The sequence below is a fragment of the Hylobates moloch genome, unplaced genomic scaffold (genome assembly GCF_009828535.3).
Source record: "Hylobates moloch isolate HMO894 unplaced genomic scaffold, HMol_V3 SCAFFOLD_12, whole genome shotgun sequence".
Classification (NCBI taxonomy): domain Eukaryota; kingdom Metazoa; phylum Chordata; class Mammalia; order Primates; family Hylobatidae; genus Hylobates; species Hylobates moloch.
Genome location: NW_026652287.1, coordinates 28,067,107 through 28,086,161, shown reverse-complemented (window position 1 = coordinate 28,086,161; position 19,055 = coordinate 28,067,107). Strand labels below are relative to the sequence as shown.

Here is a 19,055-nt window from a genome sequence, read left to right as displayed (position 1 = left end):
TTGAATCTAAGACCTCAAACTATAAAACTACTATACAAAAACATCAGGGGCACTCTCCAGGACACTGGTATGGGCAAAAATTTATTGAGTAATATCCCACAAGCACAGGCAACCAAAACAAAAATGAACAAATGGGATAATATCAAGTTTAAAACTTTCTGCACAGCAAAGGAAACAATCAACAAAGTAAAGAGACAACCCACAGAATGGGAGAAAATATTTGCAAACTACCCATCTGGCAAATGATTCATAACCAGAATATATAAGGAGCTTAAACAAATCTATGGGAAAAAAATCTAATAATCTGATTTTAAAACAGGCAAAGGATCTGAATAGGCATTTCTCAAAAGAAGACATACAAATGGCAGTCAGTCATATGAAAAGGTGCTCAACATCACTGATCATCAGAGAAATGCAAATCAAAACTACAATGAGATATCATCTCACCCCAGTTAAAATGGCTTTTATCCAAAGGACAGGCAGTAACCAATGCTGGTGAGGATGTGGAGAAAAGGGAACCCTCGTACACTGTTGGTGGGAATGTAAATTAGTACAAGCACTATGGGGAACAGTTTGGAGGTTCCTCAAAAAACTAAAAATACAGCTACCATATGATCCAACAATCCTACTGCTAAGTAGGTAATCCCAAATAAAGGAAATCAGTATGTTGAAGAGATATCTGCACTTCTACGTTTGTTGCAGCACTATTCACAATGGCCAAGATTTGGAAGCAACTAAGTGTCTATCAGATGAATGGATAAAGAAAATGTGATACTTATACAAAATGGAGCACTATTCAGCCATAAAAAAGAATATCTGTCATTTGCAACAACATAGATGGAACTGGAGGTCATTATGCTACGTGAAATAAGCTGAGCAGAAAAACAAACATTGGATGTTCTCACTTATTTATGGGATGTAAAAATCAAAACAATTGAATTCATGGAGACAGAAAGTAGAAGGATGGTTGCTAGAGGCTGGGAAGGGTAGTAGGAGGATATGGGGGAGGTAGGGATGGTTAATGAGTACAAAAAAATAGAATGAATGAGACCTAGTATTTGATAGCGTAACAGGGTGACTTCAGTCAATAATGTAATTGTACATTAAAAAATAACTACAAGAGTATAATTGGATTGTTGTAACACAAAGGATAAATGCTGGGGGGATGGATATACCATTTTAGATGATGTGATTGTTATGCATTGCAGCCTGTATCAAAACATCTCATAAATATATACACCTACTATGTATCCACAAAAATTAAAAATTGAAAGAAAAGACCAGCCTGGACAACATGGCGAAACCCCGTCTCTACAAAAAGTACAAAAATTAACCAGGCATGGTGGCGCATACCTGTAGTCCCAGCTACTCGGGCGCTAAGGTGGGAGAATCACTTGAGCCCAGGAGGTCAATGCTGCAGTGAGCCATGATTGCACTACTGCACTCCAGCCTGGGCAACAGAGCAAGACCCTGCCTCAAAAAAATAAATAAATCAAGGAAAAATTTATTTCAAAGAAAAAAATAAAAGAGAAAAGTGAAGCCCAGAAAAGTTAAATAGATTAACAAAGGTTATAAACTGTTTAATGTTAAAGCTGAGGTCAGATCTCAGATTTTCTTATTTCCACATCTATGATCTTACAAGCAGTTGTACACGTATTCAAAAAATGTGCTTTATTTCTTTGTCCTTGAATTACATTACATGAAATTCTGTTCCTGCAACCAGGTTCTCAACATTATGTCCTAGCTGAACTAATATCAAAATTAGTGTGCATTCCCTAAGCTCACACTAGCTAGAGAATTACTAGGGGTAGTCGCAGTGTTCAGTCTTAGGGATAGGAGAGGGTGAAGGAAGAAGAAAAAGAGATACTCACCTAAGATTAGAAAAAGCTGTAGATTATACACGATCTACAGTTCACAATTCAGTGTACATGTAATTGGTAAACTACTGTATTGTTTATATTAATACTAGTAACATTAACAAATTAAGGAAAACAAATATCTGACCATAATATATAGAAAAGAGCTCACTTTATCTTTAAATATCAAAGTAAAAAATAGCACTTAATGAAGTGTTAAATATTTACTAAACAGATATATTAATGCAAATTCTGGCTCTATCACACACTTATGATAGAAAATATTTCGTATATTTTTCCATATTTTGTATATATTTTTCATATTTGTAAAAATTAGTTTCTAAACAAAGAATAGCTTTAAGAGGTCATGGGTATCCATTTATTCCATCACTTTTTCAAGGTACTAAATTATTGTTTTGGTGTTTCTGAAAACAATTAAAGGGTAGACTCATAGTACTAAAATTTACACCAATCTTATAGATAACACTTAAAATTTGTACACCCAAGATCTGTAAACAAATATATGTACCACTTACCTGCTTTAAAGCCAAGTTGCCAATTATTAGGTTCCACTTTTCAATGGGCGAATCCATCTTCCCAATATTTACCTGTTAAAGTGGATATTTTCATGTATCACTGAAGAAAATCTACATGCTCTCTGCTGTGTTCAAACAGCACATGAAATCTTAAAGCCCAAAATAATTCTTCAATAAATACAATGAGTTCACATTGTACTTTGAAAATAATTCTGAATTCACTACCAGTCTTTCAGCTAACACTAGGCTTGCCTAACATGTTTAGAGAAAAAAAATTTTTTTTACTTACCTGTCTTACAAGAACTAGTGGACCCGTTAGTATCACCCACTTACTCACTGATGTTATCTTACAACTAGCATCATCAGACATTATGTTAGCATGCCAAATTTTGTGTATTGAGGTCCAAGGTAAATAATTACATAATTTTGATCCACTAGCAGTTAATTCCACATTATAAAACTAATGTAACTTAAAGAATTATTGACCCAAAAACAAGATATAATCATTCACATGTATACAATTTATATTTGAGTCATGACTAAAACTGTTAGCAATAAAATTCATTGTTTACAAATGAATTTTGATGATGTACCACAACTATTAAATTTTACACATCTTTCTGCTAAATGGAAGAACACTCTCCAAAATAATATTATCACTCATATACTCAATTGCTCTGTGAGCTAATTCATATTTCTCAACCACTTAGGATTCAAAAAGTGTATTTCTAAATCTGCCAAGTTTTTCTAACATAGTTGTTTGGAAAGCAATGAACAATCATTTAGTAAAAATACTGAGTTGCATTTCAATTACTCATCATCTGCTTTGTCATGAAAGACTTTCTTTCAAATGACCTATAGATAAGTGGATAAAGAGGAAGGTAAGTAAGGGTTGTTATTCATGGGTAATTTTAACGAGGTACAGTCTAGAATTTAGGTCACTGGCTTTAGACAAACAGGTTAGGTGCTATATAAACATTTCCTCTATCAATCTGGAAAACAGATTCTATTCTGTAATCTCACTGTGGACTTTAGTCTCAAAGCATCCAGCAAATGCAAATATTGAGATTTCTCAGTATTTCAGAATAATTATTAATGCAGTCTTTATTTACATATTTCTTTACTAAGCCTGGGAATCTAAATCATTGGTGAAATTCATGTTTGTGGTTCTAACAACCTGGGGCTTTGCTCAAGTGAGTAATAAGGTACAAGCAATGTTTACAGAGTGAACGTACCTCAGGTTTAGAGTTCAAGAAATAGGAATGAGTGAAATTAGTGTTATTTTTTAATAACTCTTAGAAAGATGTCTATATCTATAGGAAGCAATCTAAAATGATTCAATGAAAAAATATAAGACATCAAGACTCCAGGGTTGCTTAATAACCAATGGAAACATACATACATTCGGGTCTAGGAAAAGATCAAGAAAGGTAGGAGTTACAGAATGAGTGAGTGCCATGAATTGGGTTTGCAACTGTGCCACATTAATTTGTTATTATCACCACTAGTCCCTTCTAAGGCTTGGAGCTACATTCCCCAAAATCCCCTCCCCTATAGCTTCAGGTGACAGTCTACCAGTGAGAAGAACTTGCCTAAGATTTGAAAGTCACCAGTGAAGCAAAGACTATTATTTTTGGAAGGTGATCAGACACACAGGTGTCCAGATTTCCTCGCTGTAATGCATGCATGGCTTTCTTTCCTGCTCCAGGGCTTCAGGCGGCTTCTCTGAGTTTCCTACCACAGATCTTCATTTCTCCAACTTCTCCTACAGTCATGTAACCCCAAATTTCTCTATTAAATTCCCTATTGATTCAATACATACATGGCTCTGTTTTCCTGACCAAACCCAGAGTGACACTTTTCTTTTTTTTTTTTTTTTTTTTTTTTGAGATAGTCTTACTCCGTCACCCAGGCTGGAGTACAGTGGCATGATCTTGGCTAACTGCAACCTCCACCTCCCAGGTTCAAGCAATTCTCTTGCCTCAGCCTCCCAAGTAGCTGTGATTACAGATGCCCACCACCATGCCCAGCTAATCTGTGTATTTTGGTAGAGACAGTGTTTCACCATGTTGGCCAGGCTGGTCTTGAACTCCTGGCCTCAAGTGATTTGCCTGTCTTGGCCTCCCAAAGTGCTGGGATTATAGGAGTGAGCCACCACACCCAGCGTCACTTTTCAATTAATCAGTTTCTTTTTTTTTTTTTCATGATCTCTAGGGTGGTACTAATCAATTAATTTGTTTTGTAAATGATGAAGATCACTTTCTGAGTCCCTTCCTAATCTAGAAGTCTCTGAATCTTTACTCTTCTTAGTCTAAGATAAAACAATAAATAACAAATTAAAACAATGTATGACATAAAATAAAAAATAAAATGTAGACTATATTTATAAACAATAACTTTTTTTTATAAAGCAAAGATTTTCAGGAGTAAGAATTTTTTTAAAAAGTAAACTAAAGAGAAATGTTGCCCCAAATTTACCTTGTTAGGGAAAATACATATAGTATAGGCTTGCATTGGCATGTGGATAGAGGTATGGCAGGACACAGAAAATTGGTTTTGTTGCCTCCATCTTGTAAAAACTACATCAACAGTTGTGCTGACCCATCCTACTGTCCAGTGGTTTAGGGTTAATATGAGCCATCTAAGTTTTTTCTAAAGTGGAGAGGGAGAAGTATGAGTGTTCTGTGTAAAGGCCTTTGTTAGACTTACTTTTATTAGATTAGCCGACCTGATGGTGCCCAGCTAGACAAACCTAGAGCTTAGAAGGTGATAAAATATAATAGGGCATGATCTAGTAAAGACTTCTGTGTAACCCAGTTTTATTTAAATTATGTATATCTTAAAGTATTAGAAAAATAGGCCAATATTTTTGCAGAGACATCAACTAATTTTTTAGGAAAGAGTAAAGCTGAGGTGGCCAGAGCCTGAAGATGTGTTATGTTTGGCCAACACAGTGGTTTTAAAATTTTTGAATCTGAATGCCTTTAGGTGGAATCTGCCATCTCTAGTTTTTATAATCCCAAAAGCCTTCTTCTGCATAAACAGATATTACTTATCTGACACTGAGACATATTAGTTATAAGCAAGACTTAGGATTTATTGGAGCTAAATATAAAAGTGGTCTTGGATGACCTTGAAATTATAGATTTATAAATATAGCCACTACAATTAATACTAGAAAAAAATGTTTAATGAATAAATACTTAAAACAAAGGTACTGAAAGTCTCCATTGGTGTATTATTTTAAAAAACATGTATTAACTATATGTGCAAAAAACTAGATACATTTTTTTTAAAAACCAGAAAGTTACCATTGTTACTTCCAAGTGTTAGGTGCATGGATAATTTTTAATTTTTACTTTGCCCTTTAGTGATTTTTTCAAATTTTTACCACTGAACATGTAGTGCCAGTATAATCATTTTATTTAAAAACAGGTATTTGCAAAAGAAATATCTAATAAAGGGCTACTATCCAAAATACACAAAGAATTCTTAAAATTCAACAATAACAAACAATCCAATTTAAAAAGTGGGGCAAAGACATTAACAGACACCTCACCAAAGAAGATATACAAATGGCAAATAAGCATTTGAAAAGATGCTCCACATCATATATCAGAGAAATGCAAATTAAGACAAGATAGCACTACACACCTATTAAAATAGCCAAAAGCCAGAACACTGACAATACCAAATGCTGGTGACAATGTAGAGCAACAGGAACTCTCATGCATTGCTGGTGTAAAGGCCTTTGCTAGGCCTACTGTTACTAGATTAGTTGACCTGATGGTGGGAATGCAAAATGGTACTCTTCACTCGAGAACTTCCATTTAATTCTTTTTTTATAGTTACTAGTTCTCTTTTAAGGCTCCCTATCTGAACACTCACTAAAACATATTTGTCTTTATTTGAACATATTTTCCTTTAGTTCTTTGAACATATTCGGACTAGTGGCTTTAAAGACTTTATTCAATCTAATATCTGGGCCTAATTAGAATCATTTTTTATTAACTGAATATTAATCACTTTTCTTGAATATCAATCACACTTTTCAGTTTCTTTCCACATCCAGTGATTTTGGGTTAAAAACCAGACAGTGTAGATAATATGTTGTAGTGACTCTGGATACTTTTATGCTGTTGTGATGATAACTGAGCTTTCATTCTAAGAGGCAGTTAACTTGACTAGACTCAAACTAGGCTTTTGTCTCTCCCATAGAGTGAAGCACCTCATCTCTCTGCTTGGTTCTTTCAGCTACCAACACATGCCTTTTAGTATAGCCCTTTGAAGGTCTCTTCTGTACCTGTGCAGTTTAAACAAACTACACAACCAAAGATTTGGGCACAATTTATGCTCAGATTTCAGGGCTCACTCTCTATGTAATTCTCTTGCGTGTGAGATTTCTTTATAAGTTTCCATATGCTGTCAGCTCCCAACTCTGTCATCTGATAATCCAAGCCACTAAAACTTCAACTTTCTGCCACTATAGCTATGCATAGGTCACAGAAGACACTCAGTCAACACACACAGAAATCTTAACCAGTGTATTTGTTTTTCAATGTAGGCCCCTCTCACATTTCTGCCTACTTTGTTGTTGTTGTTGTTGTTGTGGCTGTTGTTGTTGTTACCAGACTCATTTAGGTTATTCCTATGTAAATGCACTTCAGTACTTGGTCAAAGATTTCACCAGATCGTATACTCAGATTTTGGATCTCCCCTTTTCTGCACTTCTAGAATCTCCTCCCTTAATTCTCAGCCACTCTGCCCGCTCTGAACTCTGCTTTGAGCTAATAAGACTATCAGTTTTCTGCCATATGAGATCCAGGGATAGGGGAATTCCCTCAGGCAAAAACATCACAAACTTTGCAATTGTTACGCATTGTAGTATGGTCTTTCAAAGGTAAACCCTACTTTCTACCTGCTTCTGATCACTTTCCATTGCCTTCAAATAGTTTTCCAGATTTTATAATTGTTAATCTCTGGAGGCTTCATCCAACAATTTCATTCTGCCATTAATTAGAATTAGAAACACTGTTACATATTTTCATGTGCTTGAAATATTTTATAATAAAACATTGTACACAAAAACACACACACAAATAGCTGTCTGAATGTACAGAGATGATATATATATGTTCATTTTCTTGATTATGATGGTAGTTTTTACAGGTATATATTATATATCTAAACTCAGCAAATTGTAGACTTTAAAATTGCAGTTTATTGTATGTCAATAAAGCTGCAAAAATGGGGAGGAAAACCTAATTGATTAAAAACCTAGTTGACTATAACAGTTTTCAGTTATACATAAATAGTTCTACTCCACAAAGCTATGGCTAGGGACTGATATTTATAACTTAAGAAAGACACTTTAAAGTGAGGAACTAACAGGAATATGCAGTTCCATTTGTATCTAGCAATCAGGTGTATAACAAGAACATGGAGAATTATGCCAAATTTAGGAAATAATACTGAGATTGTAATTATATCTAAATTGTGCCATAGTTATTAATACCATTATCTAGGTTTTAATTTGCCTTTATTTTAGAACTTTTAGAATCTGAATTGGAAATCTAACTTAAAGTTATTAGGGGAAGACATTTTGCCAACTTCTTCATATCCCTCCACTGAAATGTAAGCTCAACAAAGGCAGAAACATTTTCTGTTTTGTTCATTACTGATCTCCTGGCACACACAGCAGTGCTTGGCATATAGTAAGGGCTCAAAAATGTTTTTGCAATTAATGAATGAGAAAGGTAGAGTGTTACTACATAATTTAGATAGTCAATCAAGTGTTCTCTGAGAAGAGGTTTGAGGCAATAGAAATCAGTTTTGCCTACAGTAGAAAAGTACTAATCAAACCATGCTGGGTGATTTGCTCCTGGGAAATAGTTTTACAGACTTTTTTTTTTTAAAAAATACTGTTTTTAGGGCAGTGAACATCATTTTTTACTCCTTTATACCTAACATTCAAAAGCTGAAAATTTTAGACCTCAAACAATAGAAAAACTCAACAATTTATAGAACCACTGTACTTGATTCATTTTCCAATTATATACTACTATTACATATCTATAATATCGACTATAATTTCATATATACTATTGAAAAGATTAAAATCCAGGAAAAAAATTATTCAAGTTAATCATCATACCTTTAGAAACAAGTTTTGACTCAAGTAAGATGGCAAGATAAAGTTGATTTGGATACATAATTTTTAAATCCCTTGTAAAAATAGGAAACCTATTTTTATTTATTTATTTATTTATTTAAAGACCAGGGTCTCACTCTGTTGCCCAGGCTAGAGTGCAGTGGCCCCATCTCAGTTCACTGCAACCTCCTCCTCCCAGGCTCAAGCAATCTTCCTGCCTCAGCCTCCCAAGTAGCTAAGACCGCAGGTGTGTGCCACCAAGCCCAGCTAATTTTTTTTTATTTTTTGTAGAGATGAGATTTCACCACACTCCCCAGTCCGGAAACCTATTTTATTGAAATATCTTTTTATCTGTGAACGTTTGGTCTTTAGGTTTATAGAATAACAAGCTTTAAAAACAAATGACCTTCCACAGATTGAATAAGTAGACTGTATCTTATGATATGTTTTAAGTTCTTTATCTTTATACTTATCAAAGGCCTTCCTTATAATCTTATAAGCTCATTAATCCTGATTCTCCCTCAGATAATCATAAAAATGAGAAAGGACCCTTGAATGCAGCAAAAAGATTAAAGTAACCATTGATTGGCCTTCTATAGCTATAATTATTTTTCTCCTAATTTTACAAGTGAAAACAAATACTACATAAAAAATGTAAAATGTTTAAAAGCATTATTGTTTTTGCACATAAATGAAAAAAACAGCTTTCAAATAGTGACTGCTTTAAGTTAAAAAGAAAACTATACTAATTCACCCTTCTCCCTGGAACCATTGAGTACAGTTAGAAATCTGCTTCAGTAGTCCCAATTATAAACAACAGGCAAATAAATTAAGGTGGTGACAGGTGGGGCATAAGGAAAAAGAAAGAGGAATTTCATAGGCAGAACTGACAGACTGGACAGTAATGGGATAGAGAGTGAAGAGGGACAAGGTGATTCGTAATGTTAATAAACTGATAGGAAATACAGAAAAAAGAGTATGGCTGGAAATAAGAGAAACTAATGAGTTTAGTTTAGAATGTATTGAGTGGTATCCAAAAGGCAACTGAAAATTCAGCTCTCAAAGTCAGGAAAGAGTCTGTAGGTACGGATCTGAGAACAGCAATGTGCAAGCAGTGCTGGACTACACAAAATTACTGAGGAAGAACATGTTGAACAAGGTACTAAAATTTCAAGAAAACCTCAAATTTAGAGGATGAACAAAGAAAAACAAAAGACATAGAATAACAAGCAGCAGTGAAAGAGGTGGGAGAATGAGAAGACAGTGGGGTCTCAAAGCAAAGGGCTATAAAGTTTTCAACTAGAAAATAATCAGTGAAGAGTCCAGAGAAGATGAGGCTTTCAGGATTTTGCCACCAAGAAGTCATTAACTTAGAGTTTCTTAACAGCCCATAGAGTATCAGAACTGAAATATACCCAACACTTCTCTAGCATTCTATAAGAACTGTAGTTTTCTACCCAGCGAACTTGAGATCTAGTTCTCTAAGCAATAAAAACACCATAAACTAGAAGAATATACCATGTTATCATAACTTAGCACCACAAGTTGCTACTTTCCCATCTACTAATTTGTTTGCTTTTACTCCTCTCAGATCCAGAAAGAATTTTTAGTGATGGCTCCTAGTGTTTAATTTCAGTTAATCCATCAATCAATTCTGTTGATTCTCTCTGAAAATTAATTCTGGACTCCAACTACCTCTCATTACATTCCCTGTTACCATCTTGAATATCATCTCTAAGCTATTATTGCAACAGACTCCCAATCAGTCTCCCTGCTTCAGTCCTTGGCCCCCTATACCCATATCTCAATGCAGTAGTCAAAATAATCTGTTAAAAAATATCTATCAGATCACATTAACTCCTCTGTTTAAAACCTTCCATTGGTTTCTTATCTCACAAAGTAGGCAAATCCGTATATAATCTGGCCTCCGGCTCATCCCCTAAAATTGTCCCCCCTCGCTCTCTTGGTCCCAGCCCTATTGGCCTCCATGCTCTTTATCTAACACAGTGGTTTTCAAACCTCAATGTGTATCAGAATCATCTGGAGAGTGTGTTAAAATTTAGATTGCTGAGCCACACCACTGGAGTTTCTAATTTAGTAGTTTTGGAGTGGGGCTGAGAATTTGTATTTCTAACAAGTTGCTGATGCTGCTGATCAGAAGAGCACACTTTGAGAACTACTGATCTAACATACCAACAACAGTCCTGCCTCTGGCCCTTTGCATTGCCTGGGGCATTCCTATCACAAATGGCCTCAACGCTTCTTATTTACGTTTTCTTATTTCCTTATAATGTTTTCTTATTTCCTTGACGGAACTATCTTCTTATCAGTAGCACAGCTCTCAACCAATGGAAGCTGGCAGCTCTACCCCTACCTCTCTAAAGAAAGACTAAGTTACATCACCCTGCAGCAGAGTAAAGACCATAGACGGCAAGCTTCTCCCCTGTGCTGAGCTTCTAATCAGCTCTGGAGACTCCTTCTCTTAAATATGGACAGATGCATATAACCAGACATTTGAGAAAAATACCTAGTGTAAAATATAGACACCACAACAAATTAACTAAGGTTAAAAAAAAGATTAAATTCACCTTCATTCAGGTTTAATGGTAGTATGTGATCAAATTGAACAGCAAATATCATTTGCAGCATATTGTTTTTTAACCAGATTCCCTATGGCATGGCCTATTTCAAAACAGACTGGTGTTTTAAATCTATTGTTATTCTGGATAATGCTCAAGAACAATGCTTTTGAAATATTTTCTTTGCGGTAAGCTAGCCAAAACTTCACTTTTCCTGCCAAAGTTATCAAGTTGCTTAAATTCTTGTATGCTTAACTGTATTTATCAGAGCAAAGGTCATTTTCCAACAAATGAAACTAAAGCCACCTTTTAACTCCCATTCAAATAACTTTCTTCTTCAAATGTTGCCACTTTTGCTTCTCAAGGCCTCTTCATTCTCTTCTCCTGCCAAAAAGCCTCTTGGATTGAGTTCTATCTACCATGGTAATCCACCAGTTCTTATAACATAATACAAGTAGGAAAAGATGAAACACATGCATATAATTTCACTAATTCTCAAAATCTCAGTAAGACTACATAAAAGTTTTTTTGTTTTTTCTTCTTAAAGATAAAAGCTAGAGATATACTTGACACACATTGCAGCTGGATGCCAAATGGTCAAGTGTTGAAATCAACATTCAGCTGACACCAAATGTCACCATTATATAAGGAAATACTGGGATACAGGAACAAATATAAATCTTAGATTACATGCTCCAGACACCTGAGACCAAGGTATCTCAAGTTAGTGTTCCTGAAGGCAGACCATGCCACCATTAGGTGCCAATGAACCCCAGGAGCACCAAGGGGTGGGTGTTTGTTGGAGGTGTAGATGGAGCTTGGACATGGGGCCTTGGTGTATGTGTGAGGTCTTTCAAAATGCAGTACCTATTGCCTAAGGTGGGAAGGGAATTGCGGCAGGCCTCAGACCAGTGGGTGGCTCAGTGGCTCTCTCTACAACACCATGTTCCAAAACAGAACCCAAGAAGTCCAAAAATTCTAAATCTGATCTTGGACTTCCAGGTATTCCTAAGGATATATTTGTCAAGGTACACAGAAAGAGAAAATATTTAAGTGTGTAAGTTTGTTGTATAATTTTAAACTATGTAGACATATGTTATATAGGTCTCCATTTGTATTGCTACCCCAAGCCTAGCTATTAAATGCTTAAAAAGCATTTAACATGCTTAAAAGGCATGTTAAAAGCCCAGCTGTCTAGAATGCTTATAAATATTTGACATTGTTACATTTATTAAATACAATAGTAACCTGGATTGTTTTTTCCTCAGATTCCGATATGGCTGACTCACCTTTACTATTCAGGTTCCAGCTTACATATACCTCCTCAGAGAAGTCTTTCCTGACCACATTGTATAAAACAGTCCTCAGGAATCATCCGTCATCACATTATCCGGTTTGATTTTCTTTACTTCCCTTACCGATATCCAAATTTATGCAAATTCCATCACAGCAGAGACCTTGCCTGCCTTATTATTCATGTATAGACTAATGGATTCTTATTTTTTTCCATGGGTTATATATAATCTGTAACTGTCATTATCTATTGTACGGCTCCAATTTTCCAAGATCTGGCCAGTATGTCACTCGTTATCCTTTTGACATGTCCCCATCTTTTTTTTTTTTTTTTTTTTTTCATTTTTAGCACTTCTTTACTTTCTGGCACCACAAGATATTTGAGGTTCACTGTATACTTTTCTGCCTCAGCCCAGGGAGCTCCTATTATTTTTTTCAATCCTTTTAATATTCAATAATTACAATGGCTACATACTATAGACTAAAGTGAATTTACTAAAGTAATTCTTCTCTATGAGTTTGGCTCTACCTAAGTGGCTGACTGATACCCCCAAACATCATCTATAGTTTACCAACTAACTACAATGGAAAAGCATTATATCTGTAAATAATAATGTTTGAAATAACATTTAAATATTTTAAATATTAAGTACCAAAAGTATTGGTGCTAAGACCAAGACCTTAGCAGATCATTCTTACAAAGTACATAGGGAAGCTATTAGGTTTTTGTTACTCATGTTATTTATTGGTTTTATAAATTCTGACAGAGTTACCCTGTGCAAGTAAAAGGAACATTCTGGAATGTAACTTATTCCACTATATGTAGAGCTGTGCGTCCTCAGGAAAGTTACTCAACTGCTCTAAGCTTCAATTCCTACTCTGTAAAGCAGGATAACAGTGCTTTTTCCATAGGGTTCGTATAAGATATCCCTGGAAAGCAGTTAGCAAAGGACCTGGCATATAAGAGCTCACTAATACCAGATATTTCATTATTGTCCTCTGCAGATATAGCTATATGACCTTTTATATACTATATAAGGAAGGAACTTACAAAGTTCCGTAGGGTACATGAGCCATTTTCCCTTAATTAAGCAAACCAGGCCAGGCACAGTGGCTCACACCTGTAATCCCAACACTTTGGGTGGCAGAGGCAGGTGGATCACCTGAGGTCAGGAGTTCGAGACCAGCCTGGCCAACATGGTGAAACCCCGTCTCTACTAAAAATACAAAAATTAACTGGGCATGGTGGTGCATGACTGTAATCCCAGCTACTTGGGAGGTTGAGGCAGGAGAATCGCTTGAACCCAGGAGGCAGAGGCTGCAGTGAGCTGAGATCACGCCACTGTACTCCAGTCTGGGCAACAACAAGATTCCGTCTCAAAAAAAATAAAAAATTAAGCAAACTAGTAATGTTAATAAAACATTATTTTATGCATTTTCTTTCCAAGCATCTGCTTTACTCAAGAAACTTTAGGAAACTGGCAGTTGCCTGGGTGGAAAAGGGGGAGAGGAGAAGTGGGACAGAGGGTGGAGAGTCCTCCCATCAACAGCACAGTTGTTCAGCTCCCACTTCTTGATTACCTTTAGATACATAAATTTTTTCCTAATTGATAGATGGATCAACTCTATCTTGCTCTATCTTCTTTAAAGGAAAAAAACTTTATATACTAAATGAATTTCAATTAGTAATCTTATCTGGTGACTTAGTTAAGTTTGGGCTAGTATTTCATATGCAGATAGCTCACTGAAGTGAACCTCACTGGCTACATGGTTTTAACCATAACTTGGTTCCACAATGGCAAACCCCAAAATCATATTATAATAAGATGACAATGTCCTTTTGAGCTTCTAAAAATAACTCAGAACTCTGCTACTGGCAGTATTTTTTAAAATGTTTATGCTTTTCGAATGACAATTTTGCAATATGTACCTAAAGACTTAAAAGTACAGATTTCTTTTTTCTGAATAGTAATTACAATCCTAGAACGGGCCCTAAAAAAATAAGAATGGAAAAATGTATGTACTAGAATATTCATCACAACATTGTTTGTAATAGAAGAATGTTAGAAGGAGTTTAAACATCCAATAATAGATGACGAAGTAAACTGTAGTAGAGCTATACAACAGAAAAGTACATATTCAATAACGACACAGATGTACATTTACTGATATGGAAAGATGATCATGATGTATTTTTAAATGGAGATCACAGATTATAAATGAGAATATATAGAATTCTAGTTCTTTTTTAGAATACACGGTATGTATTTACATTATGATATACCTAACTACATATAAGTATAGATATGTAGGTATAGAAGGATCTGTACCAAAGTATTAGTAGAGGTTATATTTAAGTGGATAATTAGGGGTAGCTTTAGATTTTCTTTTTTATATTTTTCCCTTTTCTTTAGTTTTTATAATAAGAATGTATTACCTCTACAATTACAGAAAGTTTAAATACCAATCAACCAACCATCGAACCACAAAGAATCTCAATATCTGATTTACCCCATGCCTTAAGCATTGATGATAAATGCCAGAATGTCCTGGCATCAAAGGAGGCAAGTAACTACTTCCTGGGATAAAAGAGGGCCTATAATTATCAGATGAGACAATATTTCAGAATATGATATCAGGCATAACTACTTAGCACAGCCCTGAAGTGCAGAAGTGTATCAGAGAAAGAAATATTTTCCTGATACAAGTTCCCCTTAACAGAGAGAAACAGGATAGATAATACACATAATTTGAGGTAGGAAAAAACTTACTGCAGTGGATAATCTGGATGCCAATGTCATTTCCAAGTTCCCTTTGAGACCAAGAAGAGCAGGGACTAAAATGAAAACTTCTGTAACTTTTCTGAACACCTCCCAGTGCTGTAAGAAAAAAATAAAATAAAATGTTCTGGCACTCTTTAAAAACTTTAGAACAAAGACATTTCTAAAAATCTCAGCCTTTTTCCCAACTTGGCATCTACATTTTGAATAACCACACAGTTCATGTAATCAGCGAGGACTTAGCTTAACTCCATTCTCCTGAGCTCTGAAGCTCTGAGTCACTTTAAAAGATGCTGTTAGAGTTGGGGGTCAGCTGATATGTTGCTACAACCCATTCTACATCTACTTGTTACACAACCCTCATATTCCTAAAGGTTTTACTTTATCTCTTTATGATGACAATCGTTAGACTGGCTAGTGGTTAAGAGCACAGATTCTGGAATTAGACAATTGATTTGAATCTTGCTTCCAATACTAATTACAACAAATCCACTGGAAAATTACAGTGCTATTACTATCTAATTTCACAAATGAAGGAATAAAGACTCAGAGAGATTAAATTATTTCCCCAAGATCAAAAGATGGGACCTAGAGTTGACCCCAGGAGTTCTAAGTAATCCCATGTTTTAATCCCCATTTTAAGGTGTGAGGCAGAGACGTTCATAAAAACAGCACTAAACTGGAAATAAAGTTTGTGCTTCTAGCCATGGATCTGTCATAACTTGGCTTCATGATCCTGGATGAGTCATGTATCTTTCCAATCTCAATTTCTTCATCTATTAAATGAAAATAATATCCACCCCATCTAGCCTTTGGAGAAATACCGTGTATAAATGAAAAATAAACTTCTAATGTCCCCAACCAACGGAATAGACCCCCTTCTCAGCCAAGGGCATTCCAAAGTAAATCTAAAATCTAGCTTAGGCCATAATGGGAAGGGGGCTGGTCAGACATGCCTCATTATACCCTCTTCCCTTTAAAATTCAGGCATACCTGACCAACATTAACATTAAAACAGAGATCTTAAGACTGACAAAATAGACTCTTTGTAGCAATGAGATACCAAATTCCAAACAGTCTTTAGTATAGCTTCACATGACAGCAGACCCTGAATGAAACTGAAGTTATTTTACCCCAAAATATATTTCTTTGACATATTTTTAATGGCCCTGCAAAGCTGTCTCTTGTGGAGAAAATCTACATTCTGTAGCAAAACCTTTTCCCTTTCCTGGTCTTTTCCTGATCCAGGAGAGATTAACTAACAGTCTAGCAACTTCTTAAGTCTAAGAAACATTTACCATCTATTCTCTCTGAAGCCTGCTACCTGGAGGCTTCATCTGCATAGTAAGAACCTTGGTCTCCACAACCCCTTATCTTAACCCACATATTCCTTTCTATTGATTCCAGGTCTTCAAATAATTTAATTCTTTAAACCAATTGCCAATCAGAAAATCTTTGAATCCACCTATGACGTGGAAGCCCCCACTTTAAGTTGTCCCACATTTCTGAACCAAACCAATGTATAACTTACATGTATTGATCGATGTCTGCCTGTAACTTCCGTCCCCCTAAAATGTACAAAATCAAGCTACAACCCAACCATATTGGCACATGTTCTCCATACCTCCTGAGGCTGTATCACAGGTCATGATCCGTAACTTTGGCAAAATAAACTTCTAAATTGAGGCCTGTCTTGGATGATTTTGGTTTACATATGATAATGAAAATAACAGATATTAAAGATACATATAAAGATATTAAAGATATAAATATCTTAATAACACAAAGTGACATTTTACAAGTGCTATTAAGAGGTGATTGTCCCAGTAAGATATTTTATGAGCTAGGCATATTAACTTTATATCAAAAAGTATCAAAAATATACATGTTGTCAAGAGTACCAAGACAGATGAGAAAAGTAAAACTTATATCTATCAGATAAACGAAGGAAAATTTTGATTTGTTCCCAAACTTTCCCTAGGCTGTTCCAAACAGATGTAGAACTGGGGGGCCTAAAGAGACCTCAGAAAATATTTATCAGATCAGTCTTCTGTAAAATCCTGGTTCAAAGAGTTCACAAGGGAAAACCCTCTAATTGGGTTCAAGCCAATTAAGGATGGGCCTAAAAAAGCACTGGGGGGGTTCAATGGCACCCGAGATTATTAGTCTTAAAAACTAACCAGCAAACAATTTTGTCCATGTTTTATGATGGGCTAACAATTCTGATGTGCTAGTGAAATATATATCTTTCAAAGACATTGGTAGCAATGATGATAATGATGAATAACAGATAGTAACAAATATTAATAATACCTAACATTCACTGATTGTTATGTTCCAGGCATGGTTCTTTAGACTCACTCAATCTTCACAACAAACCTAAGAGATAGGTATGATTTTTATCAGATCCCAAAAATAATTCAGAATACCTTTTACCTAGGTCATCATTTTATGACACCTGCTGTGATACTGCAAAGCATATATTTGGTCTTCAACCCTGTTTCCTGGCATATATCTAAAATCGTTAGAATTTAGTGATACACAAAGTGATGTCTTTGTGTATGCTGATTGATGACAGCTGGCAGCCCCAGGTAGCTTCAGGATGGGGCTGGTCACTAGAAAGACCAAGGCATTATTAGAGGACTGGGACTTTCAAACTACCCTCACCCACGCAAACACCTTTGGGGAGGATGGAGGGATTGAAGGTTAAGTTGACCACTGATGACCAGGGGTTTAATAAATCATGCCTACATGATGAAGCTTCATAAAAGTCCAAAGGACTTGGTTTGGAGAGCTTCCACACAGCTGAACATTTGGAAGTTCCTGGATGAGGGAACATACAGTGAGGGCATGAAAGCTCCATGCCTCTGCCCCCATACCTCACCCTACATATTTCTTCATCTGTATTCTTTGTAATATCCTTAATGATGAACAGGTAAACATAAGCGTTTGCCTGAGTTCTGTGAGCTGCTTCAGCAGACCAATCAAGCCCAAAGAGGAGATCATGGGAACCCCAGCTTAAAGCCAGTTGGTCAGAAATTCTGGCGGCCAGGACTTGCATCTGGCATCTCAAGCAGAGGACAGTCTTTTGGACTGAGCCCTCAACCTGTGGGATCTGATGCTACCTCTGGATAATGTCAGAATTGAATTGGAGGACATTAATTCTGCATCAGCCAGTGTCTGCTGCAGGATGGACTGCTTGCTTGGTGTGTGGGGTAAAAGCCCCACACATTTGGTCACAGAAATCTTCTGTGTTGGTTGTTGCAACATGAAAGCATCACATGCCATCACGCTTTAGACCTGTTGGAACGCACGCCTATAGGCTACTCCCTTTGGTTATTCTTTCCACATTCAATTCAAATGAAATACTTATGGGAGAATTCCTATGAAATACTTAACACCTCAGCATTGGTGTGACAACAATAAGAGCTATGAATTATTGATTTCCTATCTTGTGCCAAAAAAATCTACATTATTTTTTCCATATTAGTGAGAAATAAAAATCCAAATCCCCCAAAACCAACTGAAAGAACCCTCTTATGGCCAAGAGGACAGAGTAATCTTGAAAACTAAGTTCTCAGCCAGGACAGCATGGGAGATCAACCACATCCCATTATACCCCTTTTCCCTTGTTAACTGCCATTAGGCTTTCTTCCCTAAGGGCTAAACAGAAATCAACCTTTTCAAAAGACTCCACTGCTGATCTTGACTGCTCCCATCCTCTTTTGTAGTTTCAGCAAAACAACTGACCAGCATTCCTTCCTGATAAGAGACTGGAGATCACAGAGTGGTTCTGGCCAGTCTACATGCAACTCATGAAGGGGTATGAAGTTCCACTGCACATGCACGTTTCTCTTTTC

At 36.0% G+C, this 19,055-nt stretch overlaps 1 protein-coding gene across 4 annotated transcripts in view; it reads right to left on the bottom strand.

Moving 5' to 3' along the window:
• The window catches only part of SLC41A2 (solute carrier family 41 member 2), a 151,157-nt gene that overhangs the window by 89,223 nt on the left and 42,879 nt on the right, over positions 1–19,055 (bottom strand). For all 4 annotated transcript variants that reach the window (XM_058425497.1, XM_032168832.2, XM_058425499.1 and 1 more), the window contains 2 exons: positions 15,187–15,294; positions 2,393–2,464 (listed from right to left, as the gene is read on the bottom strand). In XM_058425497.1, the coding sequence (XP_058281480.1) occupies positions 2,393–2,464; positions 15,187–15,294 (180 nt within the window). The remainder of the gene's footprint in view (positions 1–2,392; positions 2,465–15,186; positions 15,295–19,055) is intronic.